The sequence below is a fragment of the Artemia sp. Qi Xiang Cuo genome, chromosome 12, assembly GCF_049724085.1.
Source record: "Artemia sp. Qi Xiang Cuo chromosome 12, ASM4972408v1, whole genome shotgun sequence".
NCBI lineage: Eukaryota > Metazoa > Arthropoda > Branchiopoda > Anostraca > Artemiidae > Artemia > Artemia sp. Qi Xiang Cuo.
Genome location: NC_142805.1, coordinates 43132170 through 43151385, shown reverse-complemented (window position 1 = coordinate 43151385; position 19216 = coordinate 43132170). Strand labels below are relative to the sequence as shown.

The window sequence follows — 19216 nt, the reverse complement described above, 5'->3', positions numbered from 1 at the left end:
AAGTTGATATGAATAAAAAGAAACTTTGGAAAGCTCTACGTTTAACAAAGAGAGTTAATGAACCTTCTAAAAAGATTGGCCCTTCTCTTGTTGAGTGGGAAACTCATTTTGCAAACCTTTCGAAATCTTGTGATGATCCTGAACAACTTTCGCATGTTGATATAATTTTAAACAGTTCTTTTAATTCGCATGATTTTTATATTTCGTTTGATTATTTGTTGGGTGCATGCAGTAAATTAAAGCCACAATCCTCTAAAGACCCTGAGGGGATTTTTTCAAATCATGTGAAATTTGCTCCAACTTCTTTTCTTCTTCTTCTTTTGACTTTTTTTAATCTTATTCTCAAGTTTGGTAATGTTCCTCCGTCTTTTAGGATTGGGGTGGTAACTCCTATTCCAAAATCTGGTAAAAGAGATCTCCGTTCTTGTGATTCGTATAGGCCGATAACGAAGGGTTCTATGATTGGTAAACTTTTTGAATTATGTATAAAGGATCTTTTTGATTATTTGGATGTTGGTCTTAATCAAGTAGGGTTCAAAAAAGGAATGGGTTGCGACCATGCGCATGCAACGTTTGATACTATAATTAAGGAGTCAAGATCTACTGGCTCCCCACTTTATACACTATTAATTGATATAAAAGGAGCTTTTGACAATATTTCGCATGCTTCCGCTCTTTCAGCTCTTATTTCTGGTGGGATTCCCCTTTCTGTGGTTAGAGTTCTTAGATCTTGGTATTCGGGGCTTAGGATAAAAATTTTTGCACATACTTCTGATTCTCTTTCTAATCCAATTTCCGTGGGTCGGGGCGTGAGACAGGGTGGGGTTTTATCTCCTTATATTTTTAACGCATGTCTGGCGGAGTGTCTTCGTTCTTTATCTACAACCCTTATTTCTTGGGGACGGGATGTGTCTTTTCTTGCATATGCTGATGATATTATCCTATTGAGCCGTTCTAAAGCTAGTCTAATTAAGAATTTTAATTCCCTTTCTAGTCTGCTTAATGTTCGTGGCCTTTCTATTAGTATTAAAAAATGTCAATATTTTCCCGTTAATGTTAATGACCGAGCTGAATTAATTTGCGATAGAAATATATCATTTCCGGTTTCTGATGCTGTTGTTTATCTTGGGTTACCTTATTCTGCTTCAGCTCGTGAATCTAAGTCGATGCTAATTTTACATATTCAAGAAAAAATTAGAAAGGCGTTTGGTTCCATAATACGGCTACGTGGTGTTTATCGTCGTGAAATTCTAGGTTCTCTTTTTAATGCAGTAGCCCTCCCGCATGTTCTTTATCCTTCCCTTCTTCTTCGAGATTTTAAAATTTGTGATTTTTCAGCAATTCGCGTTTGTTATTTTAAATATTGTAAGTTTTTACTTGGTTTTCCAATTTCCTTTAGTAATACTGAATTAGTTTCAAAATTTAAAATTAAAGAGCCGTTGAGAATAGCCAAGGTAAAAATAAATAATTTTTACCGTAAATCTGAAAATATACTTTATGTTCATAATCTTTTTCTTTTTTTTTTCTATAGTTTAAAAAGTGCATGATTTCATTATTATTATTTGTTGCATTTGATTAAGTTTTCTTTTGGGCAATTTGTAAATTGTTGCTATGTTTGATGGTGTGTTATTTGGATTTTTGAAGATTTATTTAATTATCTTTTATACTCCTCGTTTTTGAGGGAAATAAATAAATAAATAAATATTTCAATCCCCTCATTGCTTGTTAGCAGGTCTGGAATTCCTTACCTTCTTCAGTACAGAGATGCCACTCGTTTGGGACTTTTAAAGGGATTCTTAAGGGCCATTTAGTTAAGAATCAGACAGAATATCATTTTGTTTTTATTTATTTATTTTATTATTTTTTTCCTTTTCCTCTGTGGAGTTGGATGTCCCCTAAGTGTTATTATAGTGTATGGTGGTCTTCTCTGCACTTTTGACTCCCAGGCCTCAGGCATGATCTCTTTTTAACCTTATATGTTATTTGGCTATTGTTCTCTTTTTTTTATTCTTGCTTATATTGTATTTTTTAAACCCCTTGTACCCCTGGCCATGTAGCCTTTCGAGGGGGAATAAAAGTATTGTATTTCCAATTTGTATTTGTTGTTGAATAAAACTCTGAACGCTCTCGTTGATGCATTAACAGGAAGGAGGAATTGAATTCACGCCAGACTTTCTTAACTCCATTGTTATTGCTTATTTGACAACTCACGACTGCAAACAAAAGAATAACAAATTTATATACTCCCTTTAAAGGAGCAACTGTGTATTTATTTAAAACATCTTCTTTTTTACTTATGTGCCTTTTTAGTATTTTTCCCAGAGTGGTTGCATCAAACCAAACCTGACGCCACGACATAAAGAAGAAGTTCATATTATCTGCAGTTAGAAGACAAGCGACAACCAGAATCAATATATTCTAGCATGCCAAGTGCCGGGGCCTGGCCTCTAATCGGCTGCATAGTTCTTCTGTTCTTAAAACTGGCATATTGACATTTCTCGCCACAAAAACGACGGAAGAATTCGTATTTTTCAAAGGGTGATTGTATCGAACCTATGATGACGCCATGACATCAACAAGAAGTCCATATTGCCTGTGGTTAGATGACAAGCAAGAATGAGAATCAATATATGCAAGCCTGCCGCGTAGCCGTGCCGAGGCCCTGCAGTTAAGCCGCTGTGCTCCCGTACTATTATTATAACTATACTATAACTACTTGCATATTGCTATAATTTAGAGACGTAGCTATCCATAATAGTACTAACCAGCGGGGAAAACCTTTTTTTATTTTGTATTCCAAAATTCTGTTAAAATTCTAATTAAAATACAGATAAATGTTTGTGTAATTGCTGCAATTTTGATACCAAACAGGTGAAATTAATTGACTACAATTTAAGCTTTACGTTTAATTTTTTATATGAAATAAGTCGCGTTTTAAGGTTGTTTTTTGTACATTGTACCTGTCGCGTTTTAAGAGTTTTTTTGTGTATCAGTTCTTTTTTTTGTACATCGTACCCAGTCGCATTTTAAGGGGTTTTTTTGTACATCAGTTCTTTTTTTTACGTGTACCCTGTCGCGTTTTAAGAGTTTTTTTGTGCATCAGTTCTTTTTTTGTACGTCGTACCCATTCACGTTTTAAGGGTTTTTTTTTGTACATCATACCCAGTCGCGTTTTAAGTTTTTTTTATACATCACTTCTTTTTTTTACATTGTACCCAGTCACGTTTTAAGGGTTTTTTTGTACATCAGTTCTTTGAAGTTTACAAAGTATGCGATTGAATTAAATGCTTTGACGCTGAGATAGCCAACAGGGCATAAAGTGGACTTGGTCAATTTGGCTTGCAAACAGCCAATCGTATCTTTCATTAAACCCTGTTTTATTTCATTAGGGCTGCAATCACGTGAAGACAGAACTGCCAAGTATTTTAAAGAACCTCAGCCTATATTGGGCCAAATGAACCTTTTTGAAGGAGATACTTATGAAGAGATCGCAGTTGATACTGTATCACCGATGCAACAGTTACTCCTCTTAGAAGAAGATGTAGCGTTTGCAGAGCAGCGAGATAGAGAAGTGGCGAATGTTGCCAAATCTATTCAAGATATGAATGTGATCTTTAAAGAAGTGGCTCAAATGGTCTCAGATCAGGTAATAATCTTGTTTTTGTTTATAGATAAAATAAAAAATAAACAAGTTTTTTAACCGAAAGTAAGGATCAACGTTAAAACTTAAAACGAACAGAAATTATTACGTAAACGAGGGGGGTCGCCCCTTCGTCAATACCTCGCTCTTTGCGCTCTTTCCCCTCTCCCGATCTTCTACGATCACTGGTTCAATATGTTCACCATTGAGAAAAATAATCCAAAATAAATCATAATCCTAAATGAATTTGACCATGCCTTGGGTGCAGCTAGAACTGACTTGTGTCAGGTATACTTAACAGGTATAATCAACAGTATACTTAACACGTTGCTTTACTGTATAGGCGACGGACAAAATACTTGTTGTATACGCTTTTTTTGAAGGTTGTGTTCAGAGACATGTTCTTAAAATTTAGTGTCTAAGCTGTACCTATTCGCAATGTCATTGCTCTGTTTTACAACTTAGTAAAGAGCGATTACTGATAAAGCCGAAAGCTCACGCATGTCAATATTTTGGCCAATCAGTATTTGTTCTCTCCTTTGCAAGCCTTCTTAATTAGCTGAAAGTGATTGTGCTAGTTGTGACTTGCATGGGAATCGTCTCTAAATCTTTTCACTTTAAAGAATATTAAGTACCTGGTCATTTAAAGAATACACAAGTTGTGTAAATTGCATTTATATATGACATTTCTAGAAATTATTTTATTGTTGTGTTAATATTTCTTTGAAAATGCGGGTGTTTTTTTTTTTTTATAATAATTTCTTTGAAAATGCGGGTGCTTTTTTTTTCTGAAAACCTGACGTAAAGACGAACCACTACTGAATTAAATAACCATTACTTGAAGTAAGACAACAACCAACAACAACTAAATGTTTGAAATAAAAAGTATTTTCTTTAGTTTTGTCTTCTAATGGACCAAAGTAAGCACTTTTGATATCATAAAAGGGTAAAGATTCTCCAAAGCCCTGGATGGCGCAAAGAGCGTCGACAATTATTGAGGTTCCAGTTTCCATCATGCTAATTTAGTTTTTTTTTTTCTTCTTTGCTTTTTTATATTCTGCATTTTGCATACCAACCTACACCTAATTACTTTATATTTAAAAAAATGTGGAAACAATTAATTTTAAAAAAAAATCAGGTTGGATCCAAAAAAACTTAACTTTTAGGTAAATTCTTAGTTCTGATAAACAAAATGCATACTCACTATAAACTTGTTTCATATTTTTAATTCTGTTGAATAAAACTCTACTGCTAGTAGTTTTACCCCACCCCCTGTATTTCCATGCTAAAACGCTTGAGAGCCCTTTCTTATTAGTCACCTGTGTTCTTTAGTTAAGACTTCCTTAACCAAGACTTCCAATTAGCACTTTTCCTTTTGGTATCGCCCACCGAGCATGGGAAACTTATAAATGAAAAACGGTGCTAGTGTGGAAAAGAAAAATCTCCCACACCATCAATTGTTTGAGAATTTTGTTTGACCTAAACTTGTCTCATATTTGTCTTTTTTAAGTATTTTAAAACGCAAATGATAGTAAAGAAATCAGAATTCTATCCCCCAAAGCCCTCCAGCTTACTTAGCTTGCCGTTATTTAGCTAACCTAGCTAACCTAGGCCTGCTTTGTGCAGACTCTCCAGCTAAAATTCAACTAGCCAACTTAGCTTTCCGTTATTTTCACTAGCTAACCTAGGCCTGCTTTGTGCAGACTGGGTCTTGACTTAAAAAACTTGAAAATAAAAAAAAACTGATTAGTAGTACTTACGGAAAAGGATTTAGCTTTAATGATTTGTATTGTACATTAATCATATCAAGTATCCAATTTACTTCGAAATTTCCCACTTTTTAATGAAGTCGCCAGACATGCGCTGTAATTGGCGGTAGTAAAAGCAGCACAACTTGTGTTTTTATAGCTTTTCTTCAAGCAAAAAGTATTCTTATATGTAAAGACGATATTTTTAGACAGCATCTGCCAACAAATTTGAAAACTGCCAAGTAGCATTGCAACTTTGCTACCCCGCTTTTTCCATGACGGTGTCTCCCCATGTTAAACTATCGGCGGTCTAACTCTTATAAGGGTCCCGTACTCTTCAGCATGATCTCCAATCTAGTAGGTGGCTTTTGTTCGAAAATTCTTTGAAACTTTTAGAATTTGCTTTTCCATGCCTTCAATAATCTGTAATTACGCTTAGAGTACTATATTATCAATTTTTTTTATTTTATTTATTAAATTAGGTTACAATTGATCAATTTAAGTGACGTATATGGAATTCTTTCATAGTTGATGATTTTCTTACAGAACCATAAGATGATAATTCATTTAATGTAGTTTTAAAAAGGCTTTATACCAGTTCTCATGTTTTTAGTTATACCGTTTGCATTTGACCGGACGGAATGGACGATTTGATATAAACAGTTCTACGTTTTTAACTCACTTTCTTCAACTCACCGACTTGTCTCATTGTTTGTCCCATAAATTTATTAAATTTGTAAGTCATATTTTCACCTCTTACGAATGGCCAATTACTTTGAAATTTTAATACTATTAAGCACTTCCGACGAAAGTGCAATTTCACAATATGAAAATCCTTTCTCTCCTATACTGCCATGTGGATCTTCTTCAATTCGATGTGCTAATGTTATTAAGTGGCTTGGAACCAATATTTGCAGTACGCTGTCTGGGCTCCGTGTAAAAGCTCTTGTTGACAAAACAAAAGCTTCAGATAGGCTACGGGAAAATCGTCGCTAATCGTGGTGGTTACTCACGTCGAGCGCTCGCCCGTCTTTATAGTACATTTTGTGACCACTCTGTTTTATTTATTTCTGGTATGTATCCACTATCCAGAAGAAGCAACTAAAATCAATTCGAGTGATGTACTTTCGGTACCTGAGATACCTACTTTATTTGCCTCGTTCTTACCGTAATCATGCCATTGTTAGTAAATACGGTGCTACGGATATTTCTAGTCATTCGAAAGATTAAGTACTGTTTTAGCTGATAATGTTGTTTTTTCTCTGGGTTGTTTCTACCTGCTAATTAGATTTTTTTGCCGTTAGTGATTTTGCATTATATTTGTGTATATTGAAGTTTATTTTTTCTTTTTTCCTAGTACTCCGCTTGTGCTTTGTTGTTTTGTAGCGGGTTAAAAATAAATTATTATTATTATACGCCCTCTTGTATAAAAAAAAACAACAACATGAACTGGTGATTGGGCACAGCAAAGAGTATAAAACAAACTTGGTAAGCAAGAATTGATAGCGCAGCGGTAACAACATTTGCCTCTGGCCGTGATAAGTTAGGTTCGAATATTAAAAAAGACAATTTTTGTCTTATAAAAGACTAAAGACTTTTTAGCATTAGAGAAAAATAAAAGCCGAACATAACGAATTTACAAAAAAAAACGGTTTCAAAATAAACTAAAAAGTACATTTTTTTTCTCTCGAGAATCTATGATTATAAGTGAAAACGAAAGGCGTCAAACGGATTGGGCTTTACATTACGTCTGCTTCTTAACTCGTTTTCGTCACTTCACCAACTTTTTTCATTTGTGCATTTATAACTTAGATGCATATATTCATGTATTTATTCACTTATATTCATAGATTATCAAGAAAAAATAATTTTTTACTTTTCAGTCCATCTTGAAAATGAGTTTAAAATTGTTCTATTTATTATTCTGCATCTGCTGCACCTGATTCGTTTTGCTTCAGAAACAAAACGCAGACGTGTGAACCTAGAGCAAACCAATTAGACTGAAAATGTGGCGAAACTCGATTTTTATACAATATGATTAGTTCTTAAAGCAAGATACTACCACTACTGCTAACAACTCTGCAGCGCCAAGCCGCCCGACGCCACAGCTTCGCATGCCCCTCCCCCATCACGTCTATTCCAAGCTTCCCTATGTTCTTTAAATATTTCCTTACGACCTCTTCCCGCTCCATTCGGGTACGACCTGATTTTTGTTTGACCCCAGATGGATGTCCGAAAACGACTATCTTTGGCAATCTCTCATCCGTCATCTGCAAAATTTGTCCTAGCCATCCTTCCTCTCATTATAGCCCTTGAAAGTGGGATAAAACCACATTTTACGTCAGTGTGGTGTTTGGTATACGTTCAGTGAAAGAGCTACCCAACATTATTCGTAGACAAAACCCCTGGAAAACATCTAACAAAACTCCTCCGTCTTTTGGAGCACCCACGTTTCTGAGCCATACTTGACCACTGTCATCAATGTAGCTTCCAAAATTCTAATCTTGATTCGCAGACATATGTTCATATTCTTCTAATCTTTTTTGAACTGTGAACAAAGACCCCGGGCCTTGGCTATTCTACTTTTAACATCTTCACTTCATCCACCGTTCTAATTAATGATACTACCTAGGTAAATGAAGCTATTTACTTTTTAAAGCAAATGGTAAATAAAAATATTATTATTTGAATGTGACAATCATAACTGTATTTTTTAATGTTAACTTTTCCAGGGAACTGTCTTGGACAGGATTGACTACAACATCGAAAATACTACTTTGAGTGTTGGACAAGGTGTTGTGCATTTGAAGAAAGTAGAAACCTACCAGAGGAGCGCATGGAAAAAAAAATGGTGTCTGATCTTGGTTGTCATTTTAGTTGTCTTAATGATTCTTATTATTGCTATTGAAACATAGTTAGATGTTCAATTTATTTGTGCTTTGCATTTTAATTTATTTTTATTTATTTGAAATCGCAGGTAACCTAACCTGAAAATCTATGTCGGATATAGTACGATAGTTGCATAACATAATTTTGAATTAATAAAGAAAGTAATTTACCAATGAATTTTAATTCTTTGATTTGAATTCTTCACTTGCAAATTTATTTTCCAATAGTACAAGCCAATATTACTCCAGTGCTTGAACCCGTGTTTGGTGGATATTTTCACCCAATTTTCTAACATAAAAGTCCGACGCCAATTTTTGGTGATGGTTTCCCTTCTTTGTCCACTATTGTGATTACTTTTTGATCTCGGATGTATAATAGTAAATCAGAGTCTTATCTACAACAACATATCGCCACAAAAGCGTGTTCGATGAGGTGGAATGGTTCTTTCAATAAAATTAAATATTGCAGGGCACCCATAGATTTCCCCATCTCCAACATTTCATTTGTAGTCCGATCTACCCTTTCTTCCGACATGCAAGCAGTTTCAAGTGACTGTCGATTTCAATCGAATGTCGATCCGTTTACCGTATTTTGTTTGTTTTTGGATGATTGCTTTGATTGTTGCTAATTTTGATCTTCCAGAGCACTCTTCCATAAAACCTTAAAAAAAAAAAAAAAAAATCGGCCTTATTATTTCGAAGATACCCATTAAAAAATGAATCATTTTATTTCTTTAGAAAAAAACACATGTAAACAAAAACAGCATAGAATAACTGAAATTTGAAGATAGACGAGTGTTTTGCCGATATAACGGTCAAAGTGGCAGTGCTGGTATTATTTCTTAGAAGTCAGAATTTGTCATTCTTCCCTGGCATTATTCTTTTCTGTTTTTTAGATGTAGATGAAATTAAATAGGTTCAAAACATTCTTTCTCAGTTGTATTTGGACGTTGTTATGCAGGAAGCATCCAATCTAAATGAACTCTGAAAATTCAGTTTAAAAATGTCAACAATAAAAATAGGATATTCTTGAGCTAAACTTTGATACAAATAGTTTGTATTACTCCCCTAACGAAAAAGCACAACCCTCATTTTTTTTTCTTTTTTAGTGAGTTAGATAAAGATTTATTTATAGTTTGTTTTTTTTTTTTTTTTTTTTTTTCGCTGTGATAACAAGAGAAAGGCACATTTTTATCGGCGACGTATTTTAATTTATTACGAATTTTCTTGCTTAATTCTTGACCAAAAAGTTTTTCTCGCTAAAAAATTCGAAATCTTATTTTTTCCCCAGTGTTTGATCAACATTAGTTTTATTTTCATTAAGGTAAAGAGCGGCGGTAAAGTTTAAAACGACTATTATTATTAATATTCCAGTAAGTTAGATTCATTCTAAGTTTCTAAAGATGTAAAGAGTATTTCCATATTGTAAAACCGGAAGTAAAGTACAAACATTGGTAATTTGGATTTAGTGGTTTTATTAAATTTTAACATATAAATGCCTGCACACTGAGTCAAAATAACCAACACTTCCCTGCCCAGGGATGGCTGGAAAGACCCTCCTGGAAGAACAAGAAAAAAAGAAAACAGCGTCCTATAGATTTACGTAGAATCTACGATTGGACATTCTTTCGTGGCTGGAAACATTAAAGGACGTTCATAAAAGTCAGAATTTCTTTTTGAAGGAAATGAAAAACCGTAGAAAACATAAGCGTTTCGGGAAAAAACATCTGTATTTGAAGCTTTTGCTTCAGGACTCATTCATTTCCGACACAATAATTTTTTTTCCCGCAAATTATATAAATTAAATCGACATAAAATTTACGAGCTCGTGTTATATATAAATCACCAAGTCCTTTTGCATAAAAAAGTGATACTGAAGTTGGACTTTTTCAGTGATAAACTTTGTCTTGGAGTGATATTGTGCTTCTAATTGTTGATGCTAAGTTAGGCTAATGGACCACCAATTGGTCCAGTAAAATGATATCGAAATATGAATATTTGTCGGGCCGGGAGTATAAATAATGTGACTGTGCGAAGCAATCCATGCATTTTTGGCCCAACCATACAATTAACGTAAATTAGTTCAATTTGGTATCAGAGTTTTCACGTGCTCTTTTGTATGGGTTGGATGCTTTTGGCAACTATGCCAACTTATCTGAGTGCCACGTAATGCTCAGATAATTGAAATATTCTAAAATACTAATTTTTGCTGTTTCCCTTGATGGATGGATTATCTGAGCATGGAATGTCCTAAATATGTAGTTTCGGAGTATTTTTGGGAAAGTCATGATTCTACTGAGTTTTGTTGGTTTTGAGGTCGGGATATTGATTGGTCCTGAAATTAAATGTTCCGACAGAATGTTCCTGTCTGTTTCTTCATTCTCTCTGTCTTCATCTGTGTTTTTTACAGTAAAATTGTTTCTGTTGGATTATATTCTGAAAGAAAAATGTAAGTCAGTCGCTGGATTATTTCGTTTTTGTTGAGATTTTTTATAATAAACTATTGTTTTGGATCTCTTGCTTTTATTGGATTCGATTTTTGTTTCATCTGTCCGGAAGTAGTTGGACTATTCCTTTCAGAAGTCTTAATTTTATTTAATTTTAGGGGTATTGTACCTCTTTTCATACAGGTAAATATAGGGATGTGGAGTCGGTTACAAGTTATAATCAACTCCGACTCCACGGCCCTGTTTTAAAGCTTCATTTAACTAGATTTTAAATATAAGATAAAACTAACTCCGACTCCAGACATTTCAACATACCAACTTCATTCAGCCAAAATTAACTGAAGCTCCGACTCCCCAGCCATGGGTAAATTCTTGAATTGGACTAAATATCGGGTCATAATAATTCTAATGGGTTGTTTGGATTGCACGATCCGATATGGCTTAAACGGCTCCATATGAAACATCTTAGTTAAATTTGGGAAAATTACCACGCGTAAAATTCGCACGTCACGATCACGGCATGTTCACAGGGTTGCTAAAAATTTCCCTCACCATTGGGTTAATTTTTCCATATAGCCTAATATGCTTCAAAATGCATTGCCACTGATATTGGTAATTTCAGTAATTCACAACCAGGTTTTCCACAAGAGGACCAAAGGTTTCAATAAGTGCAGAATTTTCCAAAGTTTAGAAATAAATATGATGCTTCTCTTTGCAAAAAGCCGTTTTTTAAACCTAGTCTACCTCTCCCCTGAAAAATTTACTGTGGGTACCTTAGTATGGGGATAATTTCAAATTATTGTTGTATCATATTTTTTTAAATGTCCTGTTACACGCTGTGTATTGATTTTTACCCAATACCAAGCCTGTCGTGAAATCTGATTCATATTTCCTCATCGCAGAATCTCATTACTACAGCACCAATAATCACAGGTACCTTATTGTATTTTTTTTTAAGTTTTTTTTATTAAGTTCTAATTAGGGCCTCGAAAATAAGTGATCTGAACGTATCTCGGCCGAAGTGACCAAGAATAGTTAGAAGATGTGAGAACCTAGGATTCCGCGGTAAAACGTGGCTCTAGCAAAAATTAAAAATTGACTGCACTACAATGTAAATCGCGACGAAGACCATTCTGCTTTTTGATTATACAAACAATAAAGAAGATAATGCAATGAGGAAATTTTTAAAGGTAGTGAATTGCACAAAAGAATTGAAAACAAGTTCATTATGTGAGGAGAAACAAGTTCATTATTTTAGGGGAATATATTAGCTTTATATAATGTGTACTCAGAAACAAGCTAATCTTGCTAGAAAACCGAAAGTTTTTTTCATAATCTTTCGGAAGCATGAGAATGTAGAGTTAAAAAAGAAAAAAATATATACAAAAGTGTCGCCTCTCACCTTTTGTTACCCCCATCTACTGGACCTGCTAGCTTTGGTTGGCAGGTCCGGCCTTCTGCCACGTCTATTTTTTATTTTAGCTTATATTTTTCGAATTTCTATCGTTCACACCCTCATTCTTAACGCAGATATGGCTCCACTATTATATATACATTACACAATTCCAAGAGGTAAGTTTTGAGATGCAAAGGATGAAATATTACTTGTCTCGCTGATGGTTGAAACTCTCTTTCTCTGGTAAAGTAAATACGATACTCCAAATGCTAACAGGGATACAAGCCCAATAAAACACTGTTGGGAGCCTTCTAACCTATTTCCATTCTTAATGGAGCGGGATTTTAGGACGGCTTTAGCCCCCCCCTCATATATCCTTTAGTTTAAACCTTTTCTATAATATAAATTAAGACAAAATTCGGGATAGCATTGATGCTGTTTATTAGTGCAATATATCGTACAAATTTAAATATGAACAATAAATAAAATTACTATAAGCCATGATATATGAACATCTAATCAATACCTATAATTTTTTAGTAGATTTTCTTATCGTAAGGCAGCAAAGTGGGGTGTTAAAATTGGGCCACCTGATCCTCCTAGTTAGAACTTCATACAATCATAAAGACTTTCATCAAACTGAACAAAAATTGGAAGTGATCCTTTTTTCCAAAAAATATTCAAGTATCAAAAAGCATCAAATGCACAAAACTTATTAATATTTGCTGTGATTAAGAAAATATTTTTAGACTGAAGCCACAATGCTGGAAAAATGACTACGTTCTGTGGGTTATATTTTAGTAACATGGATAAAAACTGGTGTCCAGGAAGCCACATAGCTTCAGAAATTGGAAGCGGGGAGGGGGTTGAATTAAAGTGTCCTCTTGCACCTTAAGTCATTTCCAATATTAACAGAACAACTTAACGAGGATTTAGCGTGACAAAATTCTCTTCTCATTATATTGCACAATGCCATATGTAAATTTGTTTGGGGGTGGGGCAACTTATAAATAACAACAATCAATAGGCGAAGCATAAGGAAGATATAAACATTTTAGGAAAAGATAGGGATTTTGGTTGGAGGCGGGGCGGACACCCTCTTCCCCCTGCTTCAGTACTTATCTCTAATAATTCGTCTGGAGGTTCCTTTGCAATGCGACTGAACTTTAACAATTCACAGGTGATTTTTGGATGCTGCCACAGCATGATATATCCACGTTGCCAAAAGCTGCAATATGTTCTTATTATTTTTCACAATTTTGGCACCATTATCAAACATGTTGCACACAGCGAACATACTTAAATTTTGCAATCACCAAAAGACTGGATAAAAATATCAAACTGTAGTATAAGACACAAATTTAAAGCTTTAGATCTTGCAATAGGGATTTATAAATATTTTCTATACAAATCCATGTGCTTATTTACCTTTATCAAGCTAATTGGAATTTTAAATTCAGGCACGATCCTTACAAAAAAAAATTCAAACAGAGTATGGTATGCCCAGTTATGTAAGGTGCTTCGACCTGAATATCCTTAATCGTTGTGTTGCCCCATTCATTGCCAGTTTTTTATGCCTTTTATGAAGGTACATTACGCACGCAGAGGGCACACCTACTAAGTAGAACTTGGGAGCACAGCCACTCTGACCCATTTTTATATTTGCCCTTTGGTTTGGGATATGGTAATATGCTTGATTTGTTATCTTGCACGGTGACGCTATATTGCGCTGGCGTTTTTCGGGCCAAAACTGGCAGCATTCTTCATTAAATAATAAGTGCACTTAACGTAGCCAGAAATAGCAAATTGAATAGCATTGCCAGCAGCGTAAAAAATAGTATTCATCTAAAGCTTAAATCTATGACTCGATTAGTTTTGACGTTAAGCCATTCTTCTAATTTATTGGGTAATCTCTTATAATTTAAGAATGTAAGAAAAAGTACATATCGTAAGTTGTAGTGTTTTGTATTATATCACAGTTGAAATAATATCGAGAAAAAATACGAATATTTATGCTTCCACAGCAAATTGTATTAAGCCTTTAAGGATATAACAATCGAGTTCAAAGGTTTCCAATAAAATTTTATGAGATAATAACCACAACCTCTTTGGGATCGAGAAAGAAACATACATAATTGATGTGCAAAATCATGTTTTTAGTTTTTGTGATACAGTAGGAAGGTAGGAATAGTCGAAAAACACGTAAATTCCTGACTTTCACAACAAACCTACGGACTTTTCCTCGTTTTATGAAAAAGAAGGTACAATATACTGAAAATATGTCGACACAAAGTATGTTCATTGGCTAAACAAATCAACATCCATTTGGACGGTGGCAAGAAAAACATGCCATTAGAACATGAACCGTATTAAATGCATGCTTTGCAATCTATTGAATTAAAGGTGCATGTATTCTGTAACTAAAAGAATATGTTCCACGATTTTAACTTCAACTTTTTAAATACTTAAAAGATACCTGAACCGAGAATCGTGCAGCGTAAGCCCTTAAAACTATGGAACGTCTGTCACCTTAATTCAATATTCTTCGAAATAGGCGTACATTATGGTTTATGTCTCGGTTTTCGAGCAACTACTTTCAAAATATCTTACGTTTTTTTATCTTAAAAAAATGAAAATCGACATAACCCTGACACAATGGTCCCACATATGTGCATACATTTCAAAGACCAATGAGGGTAGTTTGAAATTTTCCTAAAGGAGCGGTTCAAATGCTTTAAAAGGTGCGTGTTCAGCCCAACATTCCAATTGTCCTAGGAGAGGGAGTTCTCAAGACCAATTTTAGAACTAGTCCCCCCCCCTGTGAACGGGTGTGTTGATAGAATATTTTACAAACGAGATATTCATATATCTCCAGGAAAGCACTAAACTTTCGAAACTCTTCTGCTTATACTCTGGGTTATAGATAGTGCAGAGCCTTGGGTGAAGCGCACAAAATTATCCCCTATAAGAGGCCCCATAGCGTAAAGTCCTTGCTGAGTCACACATTCCATGCTAAAGCAATTCACAGCGACAGAATTACCCATTGTTGTTACATAGGCATCTGGCATAAATCCTAATCCAAGACCTGATTTTGGCATAAAATTTAAGTTTGGTCTTGACCCAATTAATAGTATCACATAAGAAACCTTTATTTTGCCACTTGATATAGGTCCTTGAACTAAAACAGTTTTCTCAGGTAAGATTTTCACAACTTCATGTTGAGGTAGAGATCTATATCCTGGGTAATTCTCGCCACCGTCAACCATCATTTGGTAAACCTTGTGGTATTCAGGGTACATAGTTGGTGGTAACTGGCGAAAAATCACAGCAGGATCTGCAACACCTCTCCGAAAGCTGTGAATAACAGGTATCGAATAGTGGCGTGCAGCAATAACAGCGTCTGCAGCACTTAGACCCGCACCGACGATCAAAACTGGATCAGATTTATCGTTTAACTCTCCAGAATCAAGCAACTGTTCAAGTGCATTAAGTGATTTGAGAACGAATGGTGAGTTTTCGCCACTTACTCGTAAGCTATTTGGAATGTCATTGCCGCCAACAGCTAACACAACATTTGGTGTCAAATAACAGAAACTCGTCTTAGTCTCTTCACAGAAGCCGTGTACTTCCCATATTTGGTTATTTGTAAGAAGCTCACACAAGTGGATTTCACGTCCGAAAAAATAAGGTTCTTCACAGGCAAGACACCGAACGTTTGTAGCTTCTGGCCTAGTAACCTTACGCACAGAGGTGACAAAATTGCCATTTTTAAAATATTTCCGTAGTCCTTTTCGTTCAACATAGTTTGAGTAATAGTTTGCAACTGTAGACACAGAGGCTCGAGAATCTCCAGATTTCATTGAATCGCGAAGGGGCAAATCAGGCAATTCCATCCATGATCCCAGACTTATAGTCAAAATGTGGCCGTCCATTGCCTGAAAAAATTAAAGATTGAAATTATTTTACTGTATGCATAATTTTGGTGGCTTGACTTTAGTGAGATTTGAATATGATGAAGTCTGTACATTTCTTTTAATTAAAAACAAAGAGAGGAAACCATAGCCAACGGATAAGACATTGGAACTGTTATTTATTTTAAGGCATTCAGACGAATCAAATTCAGAAATAACTGGAAATATGAAATGGAACTTATTCTATCGTTTTCAGACGATTTAGATTCAGAAATAACTAGAAATATGTACTGGATTTATTCTAATGTATTCAGACGATTAAGGTTCAGAAACAACCGGAAATATGAACTGTATTTTATTCTAACATATTTAGAGGATTTAAATTCAGAAATAACTAGAAATATTACTCTGTTTCTGGTTTAATAATAGACAAACAAGACGCATTAGTTACTTATTAGATAGGTTTACAAAGTAAGTTTTTGCATCATTCCTAGTATTTTTTTATCACTAACAATCCAATGTTCATGCTGAGTCAAAACTGATGTAAAATCCTGAATTTTCATTTTCGACTCTTCAGAGTCGAAAATGAAATAACTTACAGATATTTTTTTTTCCTTTTTCACACTTAGGAAGAATGTAGACTATGTATCTTGATTTAACTTTTAATTTTATTATTAACTTCATTACACGCCAAAAACGGATTACACTTTAGAAACTCTGGTAATCACATTTTACAATGCTATTTTCAGAATAATGGCAAGTTCTTGAAAGCCAAGCTATTCTAGAAACTTCTCTAGTCTTTACTTATTTTTATAAATAGTTCACAAGTTAGACCATTTCTAAAAGGAGAATTGGCCACCTTTATCCACCTTATTAGTCCACTTTTAGAGTGTATTCTAAGTCTTTCAACAAAGGGCTGCTTATTCAAGTCGTGAACTGTTTTCATCGAATTTATTTGTCAACACATACTATGAGGTCCAAAACAGATTTATGGTTTACATAGATACACTTTCAGTAGCACTAAGCCAATCAGCGACCTTCAACTCTGAAGACAATCGTGTTACGTTGTACAGCAGATATCTGAGTCCAATTGAGTATTTCTCATTATACAGTCAGAAGTTTCTTTAAAATGGCAATGAGTATTACATTCAGTTTCGATGAGATGCTCTGTTTTGTCTCACACGGCTGGGGAATCAAGTTAAAACTTTCAGGATTTTATTAGAGGGAGGATGGGTAAGGGAACTTAAAATTTGGTTTTGGAAGGAAGGAGGCAGAACATTTTTCTCCGGTTCTTACGAAAGAGAATAGGTCGTTGTGTTAACACCAAAATTTTTTCGGATATAACCCTGCTAAAGCTGTGAAATTTCCCTGTAGACTTTCATTTTGGATTTATTTACATAATCGGATTATCGTTTTGCTGGCTATACCAAATTCCCTTGCGACAGTAAATTTTCATTGCCAGTCTTCAGAGTGTAAGCACCTGTTTTTAGACTTATTATTTCACTAACAAAAACTTAATTAACTCAGTGACCTTTAGCAATTATAAAAGTTCACAATTAAGATCAAATTGGACATTCGATTTTTGTAGACAATTACGCTGCGATTGAGGTGGGGAAAGAAAAGTAAGCAGAAGAGGGGTGGAGAATTGTTAGCAAGAGCCGTGGTACCCGCTGGGCTTGCCCCTTAAATTGCGGGGACAAGGTAGACAGCCTTCAACGTTTCCCTAACTTCTCTCGCAAGGAAACCACCAGAAAAATATTAGATTAAGTTTATTAGATTAAGTCGTTTGATATAAGAAACATTTAGTGCTATTTTTTTTTTCGAATTACGTAGTATAAGGAAAAGGCTGCACAGTGTTGCCACGACTATTACAGTTCAATATGCCAGAAAACGGCGAAATAAATTTGGCCATATTATCGCCGAATAGCATTGGAAAACTTACGGTACCTTTTCTGCGTGTTCTTCTCGAAAAACATGGACTAGGTACGTCCGGGAAAAAGGCAGACCTTGAAGCACGAGTGAAATTATTGGCTGCCAAGCTACGAACAGATGGTGACGATGGAAGAGGGCAGGCAACTCCTCCCAGAAATGTGACGGATAAAGAATTATTTGTATCCCCTAAATCTACCCAGAAAGAACCTGCAGCTAAGAAAAGTCTCGAACCGATGCTTTTAGACGACGGAGGCGACTGCTCTACAGATCAAGATTTTGCTCAGGAGAGTTGATGCAGCTCCGCCTTGCTATGGCCGAAAAAGACAAAATCATTCAGCTTCAACAAAAACAAATAGATCTATTGCTAAATTTTGTGGCACCTGAGCTGAAAGAGGATGTTATCAACCAGCTTAAACAACAAAGCGTTTCAAAACAAAGTCACTCACAGTTTACTAGTCGACCACACACAGAACAGAAACAGAAAAGGGAGATTTGCAAATATTTTAGTCACGGAAAATGCAACAAAGGTAAAGCTTGTACTTATGTTCATCCTTGCAATTTTTGTGCAGCTAATAAGTGAAAGAGTCAGAACTACAAGTTTGATCACCCGAACCTGTGAAAGCATGGTTCGTTGCACCAGTGCCCTAGCAAACAGAAATGCAATTTTGTTCACACCACGAAACAGGAAATGTCTCCAAAGAAGCAACTGATAAGGTCTCCAAATACCAACCATCCTAGGCGTTTCCCATGGAATAATCATAGAAGACCGGTTTCTAGCGAGACAGGTATTTCCCTTTTGCATTTAATGTGCTCAAGCCGAAATGCTGCTCCTTCTTTCTTCTCAGGTAACGGTCAAGTTGTTCAGCACAGCCCAGTTCTCCCTCCCAACTGGAGTATGGCGAGCCACTGGCAATATTTTGGGGTCCCTGGAGCTCCCACGCATGTTGTTCCAACAAATTCTAATAATTTGGGAAACTTCCAGCATTTTTCGGCGATCTACCCCAGGTAGATAAAAAGACAGAAACAGCGAGTTCTTACGATCTCCCCTCTTTTCTCCTTGTTAATGCCCAGTCTTTAAGCAATAAAGTGACAGAACTTTCTACAACAGTAAATGATAATAGAATTGATATTTGCTGTATAACAGAGACGTGTTCAGCCAATGAGTTTAACACCCAGATAAGTAACTATAATTTTCTCGTCAAGAGTAGGCGAACCAAGGAAGGTGCTGTCGTCACACATGGAGGAGGAGTAGGT

General features: G+C 35.3%; 2 protein-coding genes across 12 annotated transcripts in view; one reads left to right on the top strand and one right to left on the bottom strand.

The window, feature by feature from the left end:
• Syx16 (syntaxin 16) overlaps positions 1 to 10783 on the top strand; it is a 72584-nt gene extending 61801 nt beyond the window's left edge. For all 8 annotated transcript variants that reach the window (XM_089098207.1, XM_089098204.1, XM_089098203.1 and 5 more), the window contains exons 5-6: positions 3390 to 3646; positions 8121 to 10783. In XM_089098207.1, coding sequence (XP_088954333.1) covers positions 3390 to 3646; positions 8121 to 8303 — 440 coding nt within the window. In that variant the 3' untranslated portion in view covers positions 8304 to 10783. The remainder of the gene's footprint in view (positions 1 to 3389; positions 3647 to 8120) is intronic.
• Positions 10784 to 12546: 1763 nt separating this feature from the next.
• The window catches only part of LOC148946150 (oxidative stress-induced growth inhibitor 1-like), a 71586-nt gene continuing 64916 nt past the window's right edge, over positions 12547 to 19216 (bottom strand). For all 4 annotated transcript variants that reach the window (XM_089098190.1, XM_089098188.1, XM_089098189.1 and 1 more), the window contains exon 5: positions 12547 to 16054. In XM_089098190.1, coding sequence (XP_088954316.1) covers positions 15002 to 16054 — 1053 coding nt within the window. In that variant the 3' untranslated portion in view covers positions 12547 to 15001. The remainder of the gene's footprint in view (positions 16055 to 19216) is intronic.